Below are 14829 nucleotides of genomic sequence, written 5' to 3'. Positions count from 1 at the left end.
TCTGTATTTGTAGTTAGTATTTGTTTGGGGGTCTGTACTCATTCAGATTGTGATAAAGGGGATCATATGCACTATTTGTGATTCTAATGCCGTAGTTTGTGGTCATGTCCTATATAAATAGATGGGACATGAGAAAAAAAATTACGTAGCGCACGTGACACTTCGTCCAACGCAGAATCTCCTCGATATACCCAGTGTGCCAGGTATGACACAGCTTTATTACAAGATGGGAGCAGAAGTGGGCACATCTGTGGTGGAACTACAAGTCTCAGAACACCAAGCCAATCTTAGACATAATTTACAGAGCATGAGAGCATTTACCATACAATCTGTGACTAGCAACATATTAGCTACGCTCGAGCGCAACCAACAGACTATTATATGAATATTAGAAATCAGTAGTTTAGGGTTTCGATGCCTCCACCAACATGGCGTCTAGAACAGCTAAACCTAGTTTCCAAGACAATACACGCAAGGTCTTCTGGGTAGAGGCGGGACCTATCAGTGCAATAGCCTATAAGAATGCAGGTAAGGCTATCCAATAAAATTTGTATTTTGGCAGCGGGAAGCTGTGACGAGATGGCGGAGACAGCACAGCGGTTAGTATCGGGCTCGGGAAAATACCCAACAGTGTCGAGTCCTAGAGACGAACGTATGTTGTTTGTGCGTGCTGGGTAATAAAGTGAGCCGCCTTATTCCCGGGGGGCAAACTGTCCACAAATATATACACTGGGGTACTATTCCATTGCACTCTATGGCAGATATATTGTACATTAGGGGGCGCTGGTCCATTCACTCTATGGCTGATCTATATAGTACGCTACGGGGTGCTGTTCCATTACATGCTTTGGCAGATACAATATTGTACACTAGGGGTGCTGTTCCATTGCACTCTATGGCTTATATATGGTACACTAGGGGGTGCTGTTCAACTGCACGCTCTGACTGATATATTACACTAAAGGGTGCTGTTACATTGCACTCTATGGCTGATATCATAGTACATTAAGGGGTGCTGTTCCATTGCTCTCTATGGCAGATATAGTATACTAGGGAGTGCTGTTCCATTGCTCTCTGGCTTTTATATATATATATTGGTACACTAGGCGCTGTTCCATTGCACTCTATGGCATATATATATATATATATATATATATATTACACTAGGGGGTGCTGTTCCACTGCACGCTATGCCTGATATATAATACACTAGGGGATCTGTTCCATTGCACTCTATGGCTGATATATTAGTACACTAGGGGTCACTGTTCGATTGCTCTCTATGGCAGTTATAGTGTACTAGCGGGTGCTATTCCATTTCTCTCTATGGCAGATATAGTGTACTAGGGGGTGCTATTCCATTGCCCTCTATGGCTGATATATATTAGTACACTAGGGGGTGCTATTCCATTGCACTCTATGACCAATAGGGGGTAGCCATTGCAGTGTGCAGATTGCTCATAAATGGAGTTTCTAATAACGTTACGTTACGTGTTTGCTCGGCATGCGGCTCCTATACATGCCATCCTAATATGTCATGTGTGCTGCGGAGCCCGGTGATGTGATTTAGAGGCCATAACCACTAGTCCAGCTGTCACTTTCTATTCTGTATATTTTTTTTATTGGGGAGAGCTCTGTAATACAATATGGCCATCATTACAGCTTCTACAAAGGTTGTCACCAGCTTTTCCAGGCTTCTGAACAGTAAATCTGTAGTCCCTTATTTCTTATTACAGAAGACTCCTGTGAAGTATAGAACAGCCCTTTAAAAATAGAAGATAATGGGTTAACACAGTTGAGTGACGGTGGTTGGTCAATCGGCTTAGGTCTGGTGTGAGGATAATAGTCCTGTCAGTCTTGTCGGGGTATTACCTGTGATCTGGGAGACAGAGCCTGAGACGCAGACTAAGAACCCTCCAAGTTCCCCCACATGTCCTATATAGTGCTATGGAGACCATTGTGGCCGGACTTGTCATTCATTTTCTTGTTCCTTAGTGAATACTTGGTATAATCATAAGTTACGTTAAGACTCCTTCCCCAGACTCATTCATTGCTGCACCCAGCAGCTCAATGCAGACAGAAAGACCTGAAACGCTTGAGCAATATCTTATATTGCTCTCCTCTTCATTGCGTTCTGGGAGATGTAGTGTTTTATGGTTTTTGACTGTACATTGCCTGATTATGTGTTACATATACTATGTATATCAACATATAATATCAGGACGACCATGTGTAGATTTGCCATTTGGGTATCGAGGAGAGCTGGGGGGAGAACCCTGTGGTGCTGTAATTCAGGACAAGAGTTGAACATGGAGGAGGCTGGGAGGAATGCGGGGTATTTAAAATAATTTAAAAAAAAGTTCGTTTTAATGTTCTTTTAAGACTGCAGATCTTCAGCATGCTCTGTACAGACCTTAATCCTGAGAGCTAACAGGAAGCCAGTAAAACACATTTATCCCTGCTGCATAGGTCATACCTGGTGTCATTGAGCTGGGCGGCCAAACTGTTCCCCATTCACTTCCTATTGTGCCAGTTTCTACGTTAAAATTTGAGGGTAGGGGTGGGAGACCTCATCCAACTCCACATTCCTGTTAGTATGGGTCTATATAGAACTGCTTGTACAGTTTAAAGGGGAACTGTACAAAAAAGATGAAAACGCACTAACACCGTGCATCACATATCCGTTTATCAGAGGCGATCATTGATTTTTCTCCGGATTTATTCCCTGCAGGCTTTTGGATTCCCTCTCGAGCAGCCCTTGTCTGGACGTGCGGCATAAAGAAGGAGATGGAGGGATCCCAGCTAAAGTCCTGGTGGATTATTCCATAGTGAGATACCTGTCCTCCATGTTGCCTGCTGCGTGGACCTGCCACGTTCTGCTTTTATATGCTTGTGGTATATGGCAGCTACGAGGATTTATTCCAGAATATCTGCAAAACATACATCTGATTAAAGGGGTCGTCTAGTCTTATCTATATAAAGCTTAAAGGGGTTTTCTGGCTAATGACAGGTTTATGCTCCTTTAAATGTAAAGAGTTAGATGTAGATCGCCGCTCCACTCCCCATGATCAGCGATCAGTGATTACATCAGCTCCGCCTCTTCATTGGTAGTCAGTGGGAATGACCACCGGACCTCAATGTCTGTACTAAATGCACCCCCCCCCCCCCCTCATAGCTCGGAGGTGATTGCTGTGGGGCCCTCCATTGACTTCAGTAGTTCTCTCGTAAGATCCTCCCCATCGTATTAGACTGTAATGACCATATTGAATAAAGGGCTTGGCCATTGTGAGCGAGGCTCTTGTCTTGTAATCTCCTATTCTGCATGTTGCTGATTACATTAGATAGAAACCACCAGTGTGTATGACGTGGCAGTGGACATCATAAGTAACTTGTTTTATCTTTTTTTCAGGAAAAACTCAGAAAGCAGAAGATGCTGTATAGCCAGCTGCATGTCCTGCACTCCCTCCATGATTTCCTGCAAGAAGCGCACTCTGCCAACTGGGAGGAGACGGGCCCGGGGATACTGAGTGAGGAGTCGCCTGTAATCTGAGATGTGATGAATGCTGGGAGGGTCCGGGATTGAAAATCAGAACATTTTCTGACGGACATGATTATCAAGAACAAGTTTTCACAAAAAAGGGGTTGTCTTGCAACAGACGACCCCTTTCATATGGGAACCTCCACAGCAATCGGCGACCACTGCAGGGAAAATGTAGTATAAGGCTTAATTCACATGAGCGTGTTCGGTCCGTGATATACGGTCCAGGTGTCGGCCGCATTTCCCGGACCGAACACACTGCAGGGAGCCAAGCTCCTAGCATCATGGTTATCTATGTAGGTGTCGCTGCCTCCCCGCGGATCTACTGTCCTGTACTGAAAACATGATTACAGTACGGGACAGTTTTCCCGCAGCGAGGCAGGGACTCCTACATAGATCACTATGATGCTAGGAGCCCGGCTCCCTGCAGTGTGTTCGGTCCGGGAAATGCGGCCAACATGCGGACTGTATATCTTGGGCCGAATACGCTCATGCTCAGTTAGGCCTTACATGGTGGCCATTTAAAAGAATATGCTGTCAATGTAAAACATGAACGGCTTGGGGTCTGCCAGAGCGGGAGTTGCTTTAACAGCTTGCCGTTCTGGCTCATAAAGGGGGTACTAAGTGGTTGGACAGGGGTTGTCCATTTAATGTGTCCCTCCAACGACTTCTGAGATCGTTAAATGGGTTGTTCACCTTCTGACAACTGATGACCTATCCAATGGATTGGTCATCAGTATATCTTCGGTGCGGGTCTGACACCTGCACCCCGATAAGCTGTTCCGGTGGCCTGTGGGAACCGGATGTTATGGCACATAATGCTATGTACGGAGCTGGAAGCAGTTGGCTCCGTACATAGCATAGTGGCCGTGCTGCAGGTTCGCTCCTATTCACGCCAGTGCTTCCCGATTGTACGTCCGGTGCACCGAGGCCCCGGACCAGCTGATCTGTGTGGGGTTAGGGTGTCGGACTCCCACAGACCATGTACTGATGACCTATCGGGTGGATAGGTCATCAGTTGTCAGAAGGTGGAAAACTCCTTTAAAGGTCACCAGATTGGAAAATCAGGCTGTGTGGGGGAGATAACCGGAAGGATGTTAAAGACCACATAGAAGGTAAAATGCTTGGCCTGAGGAATGTGCGGTATTTGGTGTAAGGGCAGGAGGGGTAGTGATGTTGGTGGCATCTGTAGAAAAACTGCTACTCCATCCCCCAAATGTTTTCCGTTCCTTATTTGTAGACTTTCTTTTTATTTTTTTAATTTATTAGATCAAGAGGTAGAACAGGTAAAAAAGAAGTGGAAGGCTCTTAAATCTGAGTACCAGGAGAAGGTGAAAGAAGTGGAGGAGATGATCCCACAGCTCCTGGAGAGGATTCAGCTTATACAAGAGAAGAAGACTCAGCTGGAGGAGACTCTGCAAAGGTACAACACCCAGGTGAGGACGAGGCCGCTCTGCCAGTGATCAACCTGATGACTTCGTACGTGGCGCAATAGATATTCAGTCTGATTTACAGATAACATTACCTCGAATGAGATGGGCAGCTTTCTTAGTCTGTCACCACTTTATAAGTGCCTTATCTCCTACATTGTCTGATCGGCGCTCTAATGTAGAGATCAATGGTTTTTATTTTCCGAAACTATCATTTTTTAGAAAGTTATGAACAATTTTAAATTTATGCTAATTAGTTTCTTAATAGACAACTGGGTGTTTTTTTTTAAACTTTTTACCAAGTGGGCGTTGTAAAGAGAAGTGTATGACAGTGACGAATCGGTGTCATACAATTCTCTTCATTCATGATTAGCTGTACTCAGAGCACAATCTCGCGAGATCACGCCGTGCTGTCACTTACTCACACATTAACTTTACTGAAGTGTCTTGAGAGTGAATAGACATCGCCTCCAGCCGGGATGCGATGTCTATTCACACTCCCGACACTTAGGTAAAGTTTCTGTGGGACTTACTCTCACAACACAGCGTGATGTCGCTGTGAATGACAGCACAGCGTGATCTCGTGAGATCACGCTGTGTGTGCAGTGAAAGAAGCTGGGCTGGAACGATGAGAAGTGTATGGCGCTGATCAGTCATCGTCATAAACTTCTCTTTACAAGGCCCAGTTGTCTATTTAGAAACTAATTGGCATAAATCTAAAATTTAAATCTAAGCTTCTGACTCTACTGTCCGACTCCTTCATTAATGGCTGATGTATAAAGAGCCCGGTTGTCTCCTCATGTGTATAAATGAATGCGTAGCGGCACCACGCCAACTGAGTCGATAAAGGAAGACGATATAGGAGCAGGGAGGAGGGTTGCGTGACAAGCGCAGGACACTACAGTGCAGCCTGATTACTGGGAACGAAAATATTAACCCTCAGCGATCCAGTCTGCTAAGGAGGGGGGGGGGCAGTCCGTCATGCAACTTCTGCACTGGGCCAAACAAAGTGTAAAAACAGCCCTGCGCCAAGTGGTGAACTATCTCCTCTGGTATTTCAAGGCCCCTGGAGCAGAAACATGGGGACACTTGGACTAAGGTGAGTGATATAGACGTGTCATATTTCCCGGCCCGACCACAGTTCATAGATAACTCATAGGATCGGATCTATGATGCTTGGGTCCCTGCCTCTCCGCAGGAATACTGTCCCATACTGGAAGCATGATTACGGTATGGGGCAGTATTCCTGCATTGAAGCAGGGACTCCTAATATCCTCGATAATCATAATGCTAGGAGCCCAGCTCTATGAACTGTGGTCGGTCCGGGAAACACGGCCGACACACTGTCCGTAAATCAGACCGGAGAGGACAGAACAGGGAGATGTGACTGCTGGGGTCCCCCACTAATAACTAGAGTTGGGGTCCTGACTCCTGTTCCTTCTCACTACGTGTTCATATTGAGGATTGTTTTGTATGGAGCAGCGATCGCCCATGTCCGCTGCTGTTCTATTCAATGTCTACAGGGCTGGTGAAAACAGCCCAGCGCTGTCCTCTGCTGTCAAGGCTCGTATGTGTGCGAACGTGTCTTGGTAGAAAAATGCTGGTTTATAGAATTTCACGATTTCCACTTTAGCCCAATCTACAAATGTTCTTAACGTTTCTTTGTGTTTTCTTTCAGAAAGCGCTGGCAGAGGAGAAGGTACTGAATCTTTGCTGGTTTACGTTCAGTTTTCAGTCATTCGGCTCCAGTGGTTTTCATCTTGGTGTAATTTATTTTTGCCTTTCAGGCTGAGGAGAAGCGGCAGCATTTGCAGGAAGTTTTCCAGAAGCAGCAGCTGGTGCTACAGAAATGTCAGGTTCAGCTTAAGCAGCTGAAGGATGCGGTGCAGAAACTGGAGCAGTCGGCAGATTGCTGGAACCAGATTGTGAACAGGTGAGAGTAGAGAATACAGATTAAGAGATTCTCCCTGTTGGGAAGAATCCCTAAAATAGCTGGAAATTAAAGATTGGTCCTAAAATACTAGTCCCAGGCGCTGCTCTCCGAGGGGAGGGGGCAATGTTTACATGATACGAGGCATCCATAGCTGTCTGAGGAGTATTCTTCGTATCTTGTGATGACTTCTGCCTATAAATCAGCGCCTGGGGATTAGATTTTAAAGAACTTTTCACCTGCCCATATATGTGCAGCATGTAATAGGCCGGGCTTCACAAATCGTCCTCCGTTATTTACATATCGGTGCAGTTATGTTTGGCGCCAGGTATGTTAATAAGCCCCTGAACTGTCAATGGGGCGTTGATATCTAAATGGAAAGGGGGCGTGATGTCATCGCTCTGTCTGTAGCTGATTGGACAAGGTCAGTGTCAGGGTGGCTTGCGCTGTGTTCCCTCCTGCGAGATCACGCACAGACTGGCGGCTCTGCGGAGCGCTCTCCAAGTCGGTGTGTGATCTCGCAGGAGGGAACACAGCGCAAGCCGCCCTGACACTGACCTTGTCCAATCAGCTACAGACAGAGCGATGACATCACGCCCCCTTGCCATTTAGTTAGATAGAAACGCCCTATTGACAGTTCAGGGGCTTATTTACATATCGGGCGCCAAATATAACGGCAGGTATGGGCAGGTGAATTGTTCTCTTTAAAGCAAAGCGTATTGAAAGAGTGCTACATGTTCTAAACCCAGGAAACGGACGATGTGATTGCAATCCCTTCATATTAACCTTCAATCTCTTGTAGGAACTGGACACTTGCTGGTCTCATGAATACTCTGCAGAGAGTGTCCATGGTATCTGTTGCGGAGAAGGAACTTGTTCTCGATATAAATGTCAGTGAGAAGATTGAGATCCCACCGTTAAGGGTCAACCTGCGTTGGACATCCGAGGGAGCATTTCAGGTGGAGGTGAGCGAACGGTCCAGGAAAAGGAGACTCCATCGTAAGGCTATGTTCACACGGCAAACAAAGAACGGCTGTAAAGTACTGAGCTGTGCAAGGGAAAACGGGCTCTGTTTTTATAGCTGTTTTTGGAGCTGTTTATCTACTGAGATGACAAAAAACAGCTCAAGAAGTGACATGGTTTTTTTACACGTCGCTTCTACAAACTTGCGAATAAAGAAAGCCCCGTGGGATTGAAATGCAGTTTTTCCCAGTAAAATCAATGGGTAGAAGTCTGGAGGCATTCAGCCCCTGTATTTTCAGCCATCCTTCGGGGTGTTTACGGCTGAAAATAGGCCGTGTGAACGTTACACACAATGTATTCCACATTCACACCCTTAAAGTATGTTCACACGGCCTATTTTCTGTGATTTTTTACGTGCCGTAAACGGCCCGGAAAACAGCTAAGAAATCGGAAGCAGAACGCCTCCAAACATCTACCCATTGATTTTAATGGGAAATACAGCGTTCTGTTCCGACGGGGTGTTTTTTACATGGGCGTTTTTAAAAACGGCCGCGTAACAAAAAGCCTTGTAAGAAGCGCATGTCACCACCTTGAGCAGTTTTTGGGGCTGTTTATCATTGACTCAAAAGAAAAAACGCTCCAAATGCGAGTTGCTTAAACGGCTAAAAATTGGGAGCCGTTTTCCCTTGAAAACAGCTCCGTATTTTCAGACTTTTTCTAGTAAGCGTGTGAACATAGCCTTAGTGACTACATAGGATAACTCATAGATGAGTTGTTTAAGCTAGCAATTTTTGCCCTAAGATTCCCCCCTGCCCTGCGTGTTTTTTTTTATATAGAGGAGCAATACCTGGCACTGGTAATACCTGGCACTGGTAATACCTGGCACTGGTAATACCTGGCACTGGTAATACCTGGCACTGGTAATACCCAGAAATTTCACAGGCGATATGAAAACTAATTTCTCATACATATGTGACAGCCATCCTACTGTTGGGTCATTTAGCCAATATCTCAAAGGAGAATTCAGTAGTGGCTACCAATCGGTTGTACCATGTGTTGCGCCATTATTTTTCAGGGGTATTCCCGACTTTGAACGCTGGTAGCCAGTGCTGTCTGTAGAGTGCAGAATAGCCAGCAACCGATGGGTTATTGTAGCAATCATGCACACACAGCTGTAGTAATTTCCTTTACGGACAAATATCTGAATTTTTCTGCAGACCGAAGGCTCATTGCCCAGGCTCCCCCCAGAACTGCAGCGCTGGCCTACATCTCATATCACTCCGACCATCCTAGAGCTGCAGTGTTGGTTCCAGTGCAATGCCAGACTTATGAATGAGCTGAAAGAACTACAAAAGAGGTAACCTTGCAGAATGGCTCCACCATGTACTGTGTATATACTGCATCGTCTACAGTAGGTGTGAAACGGATATTGCTCATGGCAGCGAATCACATTTCTTGATCGCTGCACTAGCATGGGCTTCCCAGCTTTTAACATTGATGGCCTGTAATTGGGATAGGCCATTGGGATTTAGGTGGATATCTGACCACTGGAACGGCTATAGCGTTTAGCTGGAGCTCTATATACCCCGCAATTCAGTTGTCCACACGTTTCTTAGCGATATGCCAGCAAGTCTTTCTGTTTCTTCCCTATGTACAGGGTGTATGGGCCCATAGTCGGGCCCCAGTTGTCCGCTGAGCGACCTTGGGCTGGCTATAAATTTTTGATGGCGGTCGCTCAGCGGACAGCTATTCCCCTTGACTCTACAATACCCATGCAGGCTCGGATTGGCGCAGCATGAATGTGTATTGCTAGAAAGCCTCTCTGGCATTGGCTTATTCTAATAACTAACAAAAGGATTGGGCATGTTGAAATTTAACATGCCTGACTCTTCTCTCCCCGATAACTGTTGTCATGGGAGAGTCGGTACGACGCCATACATATTAGATAGCGGCTGATATCAGAGGGCTCGGCTAACCTAAATCTAATGTGTATGGCCAGCTTTACTGTGCAAATGAGGTCTCCCTTCCTTACCAGGATTAATCCTTACTGTCCTATTTTAGGTTTGCCATTGACTGGCTTCCTATAGAGCGACAGCTTCTGTTTTCTAAAGGGAACAATCAACACAGACTGGCGATCGCATTAGGTTACCCAATGAGTGGAGGCGTCCGGCTGCTGTCTGTGAAAACCGGAGAACCGTCACACGTTTCGGACAACATTAAGGTAGAAAGCTACAGATGTGTTGGGGGGGATGGGGTGCAATGGTTGTGATGGAATTGGAATGAAATTTATTTTTGGCATCTAGCCTCCTGGTGAGAACCCGTCATTGAGTGATTGGCTGGAATACTTACACCGCTCTCCTGACTTCAGTACCTGATGGGATCCATGGAGACCATAAGAAACAACACTGAGCTGTATTTATGTAGCTATACCATCATTGATAGCCCAAGCCTGCGTACAGAAGACTTCGGCCAGTACAAGGTTCTTCTTGACTTGTCCTATGTATCACTGCTGGCTCGGAGATCTGGCATTAAAGGGCTCGTACTAGACACTTGTTCCATTTATCGCTTCAATAAATCTCATTTTTACTTTCTGCAGACCGAGCAGAACAGCACAACTGGGCGGCAAGTCTGCTCCAACTGCGCTGCTGTGCTTCAGAACATACAAGGAGCAGCGAGCCCAGATTTACGACAGAAGTCCTGCCAGCTCTTGACATATAATGGAACCTGTGCCAGGCAGGTTTTCTTGCTAGACTTCTTACATATTCCATGCATTTTCTAGAATGATCAAACAGCAAGACGCAGGTGACCACGGAGCTTGATTTCTTTAGTTCTCCATCACAAAAACACCCCCCTTCCCCCAAAAAAGCCACGTGGGAACTTCACCGGCACAAAGGAGTTAATCCGCTACTGTGAAGCCATCTCAGTCAAATTGGATTACAGGTTGTAAAGATGGAGGAGGTGAAGACTGAGATTAATACACGGAGGGACTTAAATCCACACGCATTTGAGATAAGAGTGCCCCCCCCCCCCCCCCGCTCAGGGAGAGATGTTTCTTCTTCTTTTCCGAGTTTATTAATGATTCTGATTTGTACCCGTTTTTCCTGCCTCACATTCTCGATGTCGCTGATGAATCTTTTTATGTGCTTTACAATACATTTCTCCAGTTCTGCCTGTGTTGATTCAATAAAAGATAAAAAAACACCCATTATAGTCACTGGAGAATAGATGTAGCCCAGTATAGAAAGTAAGTGATCTATTAAAGGCTGGTTTCATACGGGTTTATTTTTATGCCCATATTACTGCTGCAGGTCTTACCGGAATTCACACTATCATAGGGATAGATGATGCTGATAGATTGCGGGTCAGGCTGGGATTTGTGGCTGTAATACGGGTGTAATCACACATTGTGGTAATATACAGGGATGCCACGGGAAGATCTTATAATGTTGTGCCAGCCTCTGAGTTGCATATGGTTTTAGGGTTTTGCAGCACTTGGGATGAACTACTCTACGGACGGTCGCTGGACCTCAATCAGGTCATATCCTCCTGCGTGAAGATGCATAGTCCTGAATTTTTTTTGCTGACTATGGTCTATACATGAAGTGATGAATTACAATTGATATAATACTCATAGCATTGTATTCTCCCAGTTCAGGACTTTAAAGGGGTTGTCATGGATTACAAAAACACGGCTGCTTCTAGAAATAGCGCCTCACCCATTTGCAGGTTATGTCTGGTATTGCAAGTCATCCCTATTTACTTCAATGGTGATGTGCTGCAATACCAGACATGACCCATAGGTAGATGTTGAAAGAAATCCGCCATGGTTTTCTAGTCCTATACGACCCCCTTTAAGGCCTCATTAACACTGCACACTTTTTAGCAATATGTGCATGTATTAAAGCTACAGGACCTGCGCTGACCCAAGTGATCCAATCTTAGATTACTCCACGGTTGTATGATGTAAATTTGCTCGGTTTGCGGAGTTGCAGGCCACTTAAAGGGTAACTTAATATTCAATAAACTTCTGACATGTCATGGTGACTTGTATAAAGTTTTGATTGGTGGGGGTTTGAGTGCGGAGACCCCCACTGATTGCTAGAACGAAGTCCTCGTGTGAGCGCTCAGCTGCTTCGTTTCTGTTCAGATTTTTCTGGAAAGCCTAGGTAGCGGAGTACGTTCTAACAGACTTTCTACTGAGCCCGTACTCCGATACATTGCATTCCAGAAAAAGCTGAATACAAACAAAGTGGATGAGTGCTCACAGCAGCGCTTCTGCTGCTTTGTTTCAGCGATTGGTGGAGGTCTCGGTGCTTGGTCTCCCACCAATCAAAACTTCTGATATGTCACGATGACTAGTCAGAAATTTGAATGATCAGTTACTTTTTTAAAGTATTCCTGAGGACTGTAACTCTAAAGTTAAAATTGGAATTTTTTTCTGTAAAAGTCTATTACTCGCCTCGGCTTCCTTCTTTGCTACTAAAAGGACCAAACCCAATAGTAACTCTACTAGGGGATTTCTATTTGAGCAAAACTGTACTAATCTTTTTAAAGGGGTTGTCCAGGATTAGAAAAACATGGCTGCTTCCTTCCAAAAACAGCGCCACATCTGGCTAGAGGCTGGGTGTGGAATAGCAGCTGAAATCATTCATTTTCATTGAGCTGATGGCAACTCAGCTTATTTCAACTTTTCCTTACTGAGATATTTAAAGAGCTCCTGTCAATAACGGGTAACCGCTTTCCTGGGCCCCAATCCCTCTACTGGCTTAGATGCCGGGGTCACTTGACTATGGCATCTTAGTGGATAAATGGCCGGGGATTGGAGTTCTGTCTACTACACATCTCGCACTAAGGGCTGGAATTAAACAGCTCAGTCCAAGAACCTGCCCCATGCGCTCCCCCCTTCCGACTATGACCTACGTATGCCCCAAATGTTGGACATCCGGTAAACTTGGAGGAGCGATTGTGCTGAGACCCCATCCTCAGGACATGTTGCTCGTGGTTTGCCCCGTTTACATCCTGAATAAAATGGGTCACGCATTCGTCTGACAATTCTCCTTTAATAATAGACCATTATATATCCGCCGCCGCTTTCACTGTAAATACTTCAAGTTCTTCCTTCTCTTCTCGGTGACCTTGTGGCGTTCATTAGGAATCTGGAAGGTTTGCATTCACCGTGACTGTATGTTCTAGAATAATTCTCGTATGTGAAGTGCCCCTGAACCTTCCACAATAGAAGAACGTCGGGTTTTATTCTCCGATATTCAAGGCTGCTGCAGCCTCCCGATGTAAGACGTGTGCTGCGCTTCGTGGAAATACTGTCATACTAGTATCCTGCTGCAGGGAAATCTGTGCGAGTGCCTGGTATGACTAAAGCAGAGCGGGGCACATTTTGTAGAAAATAGTGGGCACATATATGTGCCACTTGTTCTCATGGCCATGCGTTTTATATCAAGGGTGTGACTTATAATGCGACATTTCTGGTAACCCTATGAGCTGAGCCAGAGATGATGCAGTTATGTGATGCCAAGTACACATTAAGGGGGTTGTATCGTCTAGGAACAGCGCCACACTTGTCCGTAGGTTGCATCTGGTATTGCAGCTAAACTCCATTGAAGTGAGTGGGGCTGAGCTGCAATACCGCACACGGCCTGTGGACCGGGTGTGGCACTGTCTTTGGGGGATAGCAGGTACGTTTCTCTTATCGTGGACAACCCCTTTTAAAGGGTTTCTTATCAATTCAACACCTTTTCTAAATGGAAACATCAGGCTGTTGCAAAACTCAGACCTCTGGACGATTGGGCTGTAGGTGTATATGGGGGGGGGTCAGTTAGCAGTGTCTGCTATGTATGGACAGGATACAGACAGCGATCTGTCAAGGCATGCTGGGAGTTGTAGTCTTAATCACTTACTGACATTTGACGTAATTGTACGCCATACTCGGTGGGGGGGAAGAGTATGGCCATACAAATTTAGATGAATGCCGACTGAAACCAAGGATTTCGGCGTGACTTGGTGGCCATCTAATATGTATAGGGGTCTCCTGACGGCAGAGGTTGGGGAAAAGAAGAATCGGGCATGTTAGATTTCAGCATCCCCGATCCTTTGTTTCTGTAGGAGATAAGCTGCCGCCCGAGGTGTTGGCCAGCAGCTATCCAAGGCCTCAAGCACGTGACCGTATTTATTTATTTTTTGCCTTTGTCCAATTTTGCGGATAGAACACAGACCCATTTATTTCACGGAAAGCCTTGCACAGAACCGTTCACACATCCGGGTGGGGGCACGAATCCGCGCTGCAAAAATTCAGGACGTGTCATTTTACAGCCCGGATTTGCGGCTTGAGAAATTGGTGACATCAATTCTTATTTTGTTGCGTATCCGTGAATACCGATGACACACGGATGCGCTACGGAAGGTTTTTGGCGGACAAATGTACCGCAACGGATCCTCGGTTTTGCGGCCCGCAAGCCCACTATGGTCGTGTGCAATAGGCCTAAGGTGCATGGGCCTACAGGTCAGGGATAGGTTTGATACCACTGCCCTAGGGGACTACCAATGGATAAAAGGAAGAGGGGGGGGGGTGATCGATTAGCTGTCTGCTCCGTATGAACACCAATCCGGTATGGTGCGCAGATAAATGCGGCCTGAACCCCGGCAGAAATTGCCCCAAACCTCGGCATTTGGGGACCACATATCAGTTAATTGGGACTCTGCATATGTCAATTATTTTGGAATGGTGTTTGTAACTATAGGTTTCAAGTGCACCCAATCCCCTAGTGTGGGGGAAGGGTGTGCAGTGAATTCTGGGAATTGTAGTTCGTTAGCAACAGGAGGGTAAGCGTGCTGGGCACTGATGAATGAATTGATAGATTCCCATCTGTATGGGGAGGTTGTAGTCCCAGTAGAGGGAAGGCGGAGTGTAAAGATCTTGGCTCCGCCTCCTCCTCCTCCCCCCCCCCTCTCTTAAG

General features: G+C 45.9%; 1 protein-coding gene across 2 annotated transcripts; it reads left to right on the top strand.

The window, feature by feature from the left end:
- Positions 1 to 539: 539 nt before the first annotated feature.
- ZWINT (ZW10 interacting kinetochore protein) lies at positions 540 to 11028 on the top strand. Of its 2 annotated transcripts, none has more exons than XM_075834933.1 (10): positions 540 to 599; positions 2732 to 2828; positions 3410 to 3527; positions 4808 to 4974; positions 6647 to 6667; positions 6756 to 6901; positions 7701 to 7863; positions 9079 to 9218; positions 9923 to 10082; positions 10165 to 11028. In XM_075834933.1, the coding sequence occupies exons 1-10, from the start codon at positions 580 to 582 to the stop codon at positions 10234 to 10236; spliced, it is 1104 nt and encodes a 367-aa protein (XP_075691048.1). In that variant the 5' UTR covers positions 540 to 579; the 3' UTR covers positions 10237 to 11028. The 2 variants fall into 2 exon arrangements, with proteins under 2 accessions (XP_075691048.1, XP_075691049.1); XM_075834934.1 differs by lacking the exon at positions 540 to 599 and adding an exon at positions 605 to 652.
- The last annotated feature ends 3801 nt before the right edge of the window (positions 11029 to 14829 follow it).

Source organism: Rhinoderma darwinii, chromosome 8 (genome assembly GCF_050947455.1).
Source record: "Rhinoderma darwinii isolate aRhiDar2 chromosome 8, aRhiDar2.hap1, whole genome shotgun sequence".
Lineage (NCBI taxonomy): Eukaryota > Metazoa > Chordata > Amphibia > Anura > Rhinodermatidae > Rhinoderma > Rhinoderma darwinii.
Note: the sequence above shows the minus strand (reverse complement) of the source record. Positions and strands in the feature narration are given on the sequence as shown.

What these genes read in the sequence shown, in the direction of transcription:
- ZWINT (XM_075834933.1), top strand. Translation starts at nt 580, where the DNA reads ATGGCGGAGACAGCACAGCG. An exon ending in ATGGCGGAGACAGCACAGCG is followed by an intron (nt 600 to 2,731) that starts GTTAGTATCGGG and finishes TATTCCCTGCAG; the next exon opens with GCTTTTGGATTCCCTCTCGA. An exon ending in TCCTGGTGGATTATTCCATA is followed by an intron (nt 2,829 to 3,409) that starts GTGAGATACCTG and finishes TCTTTTTTTCAG; the next exon opens with GAAAAACTCAGAAAGCAGAA.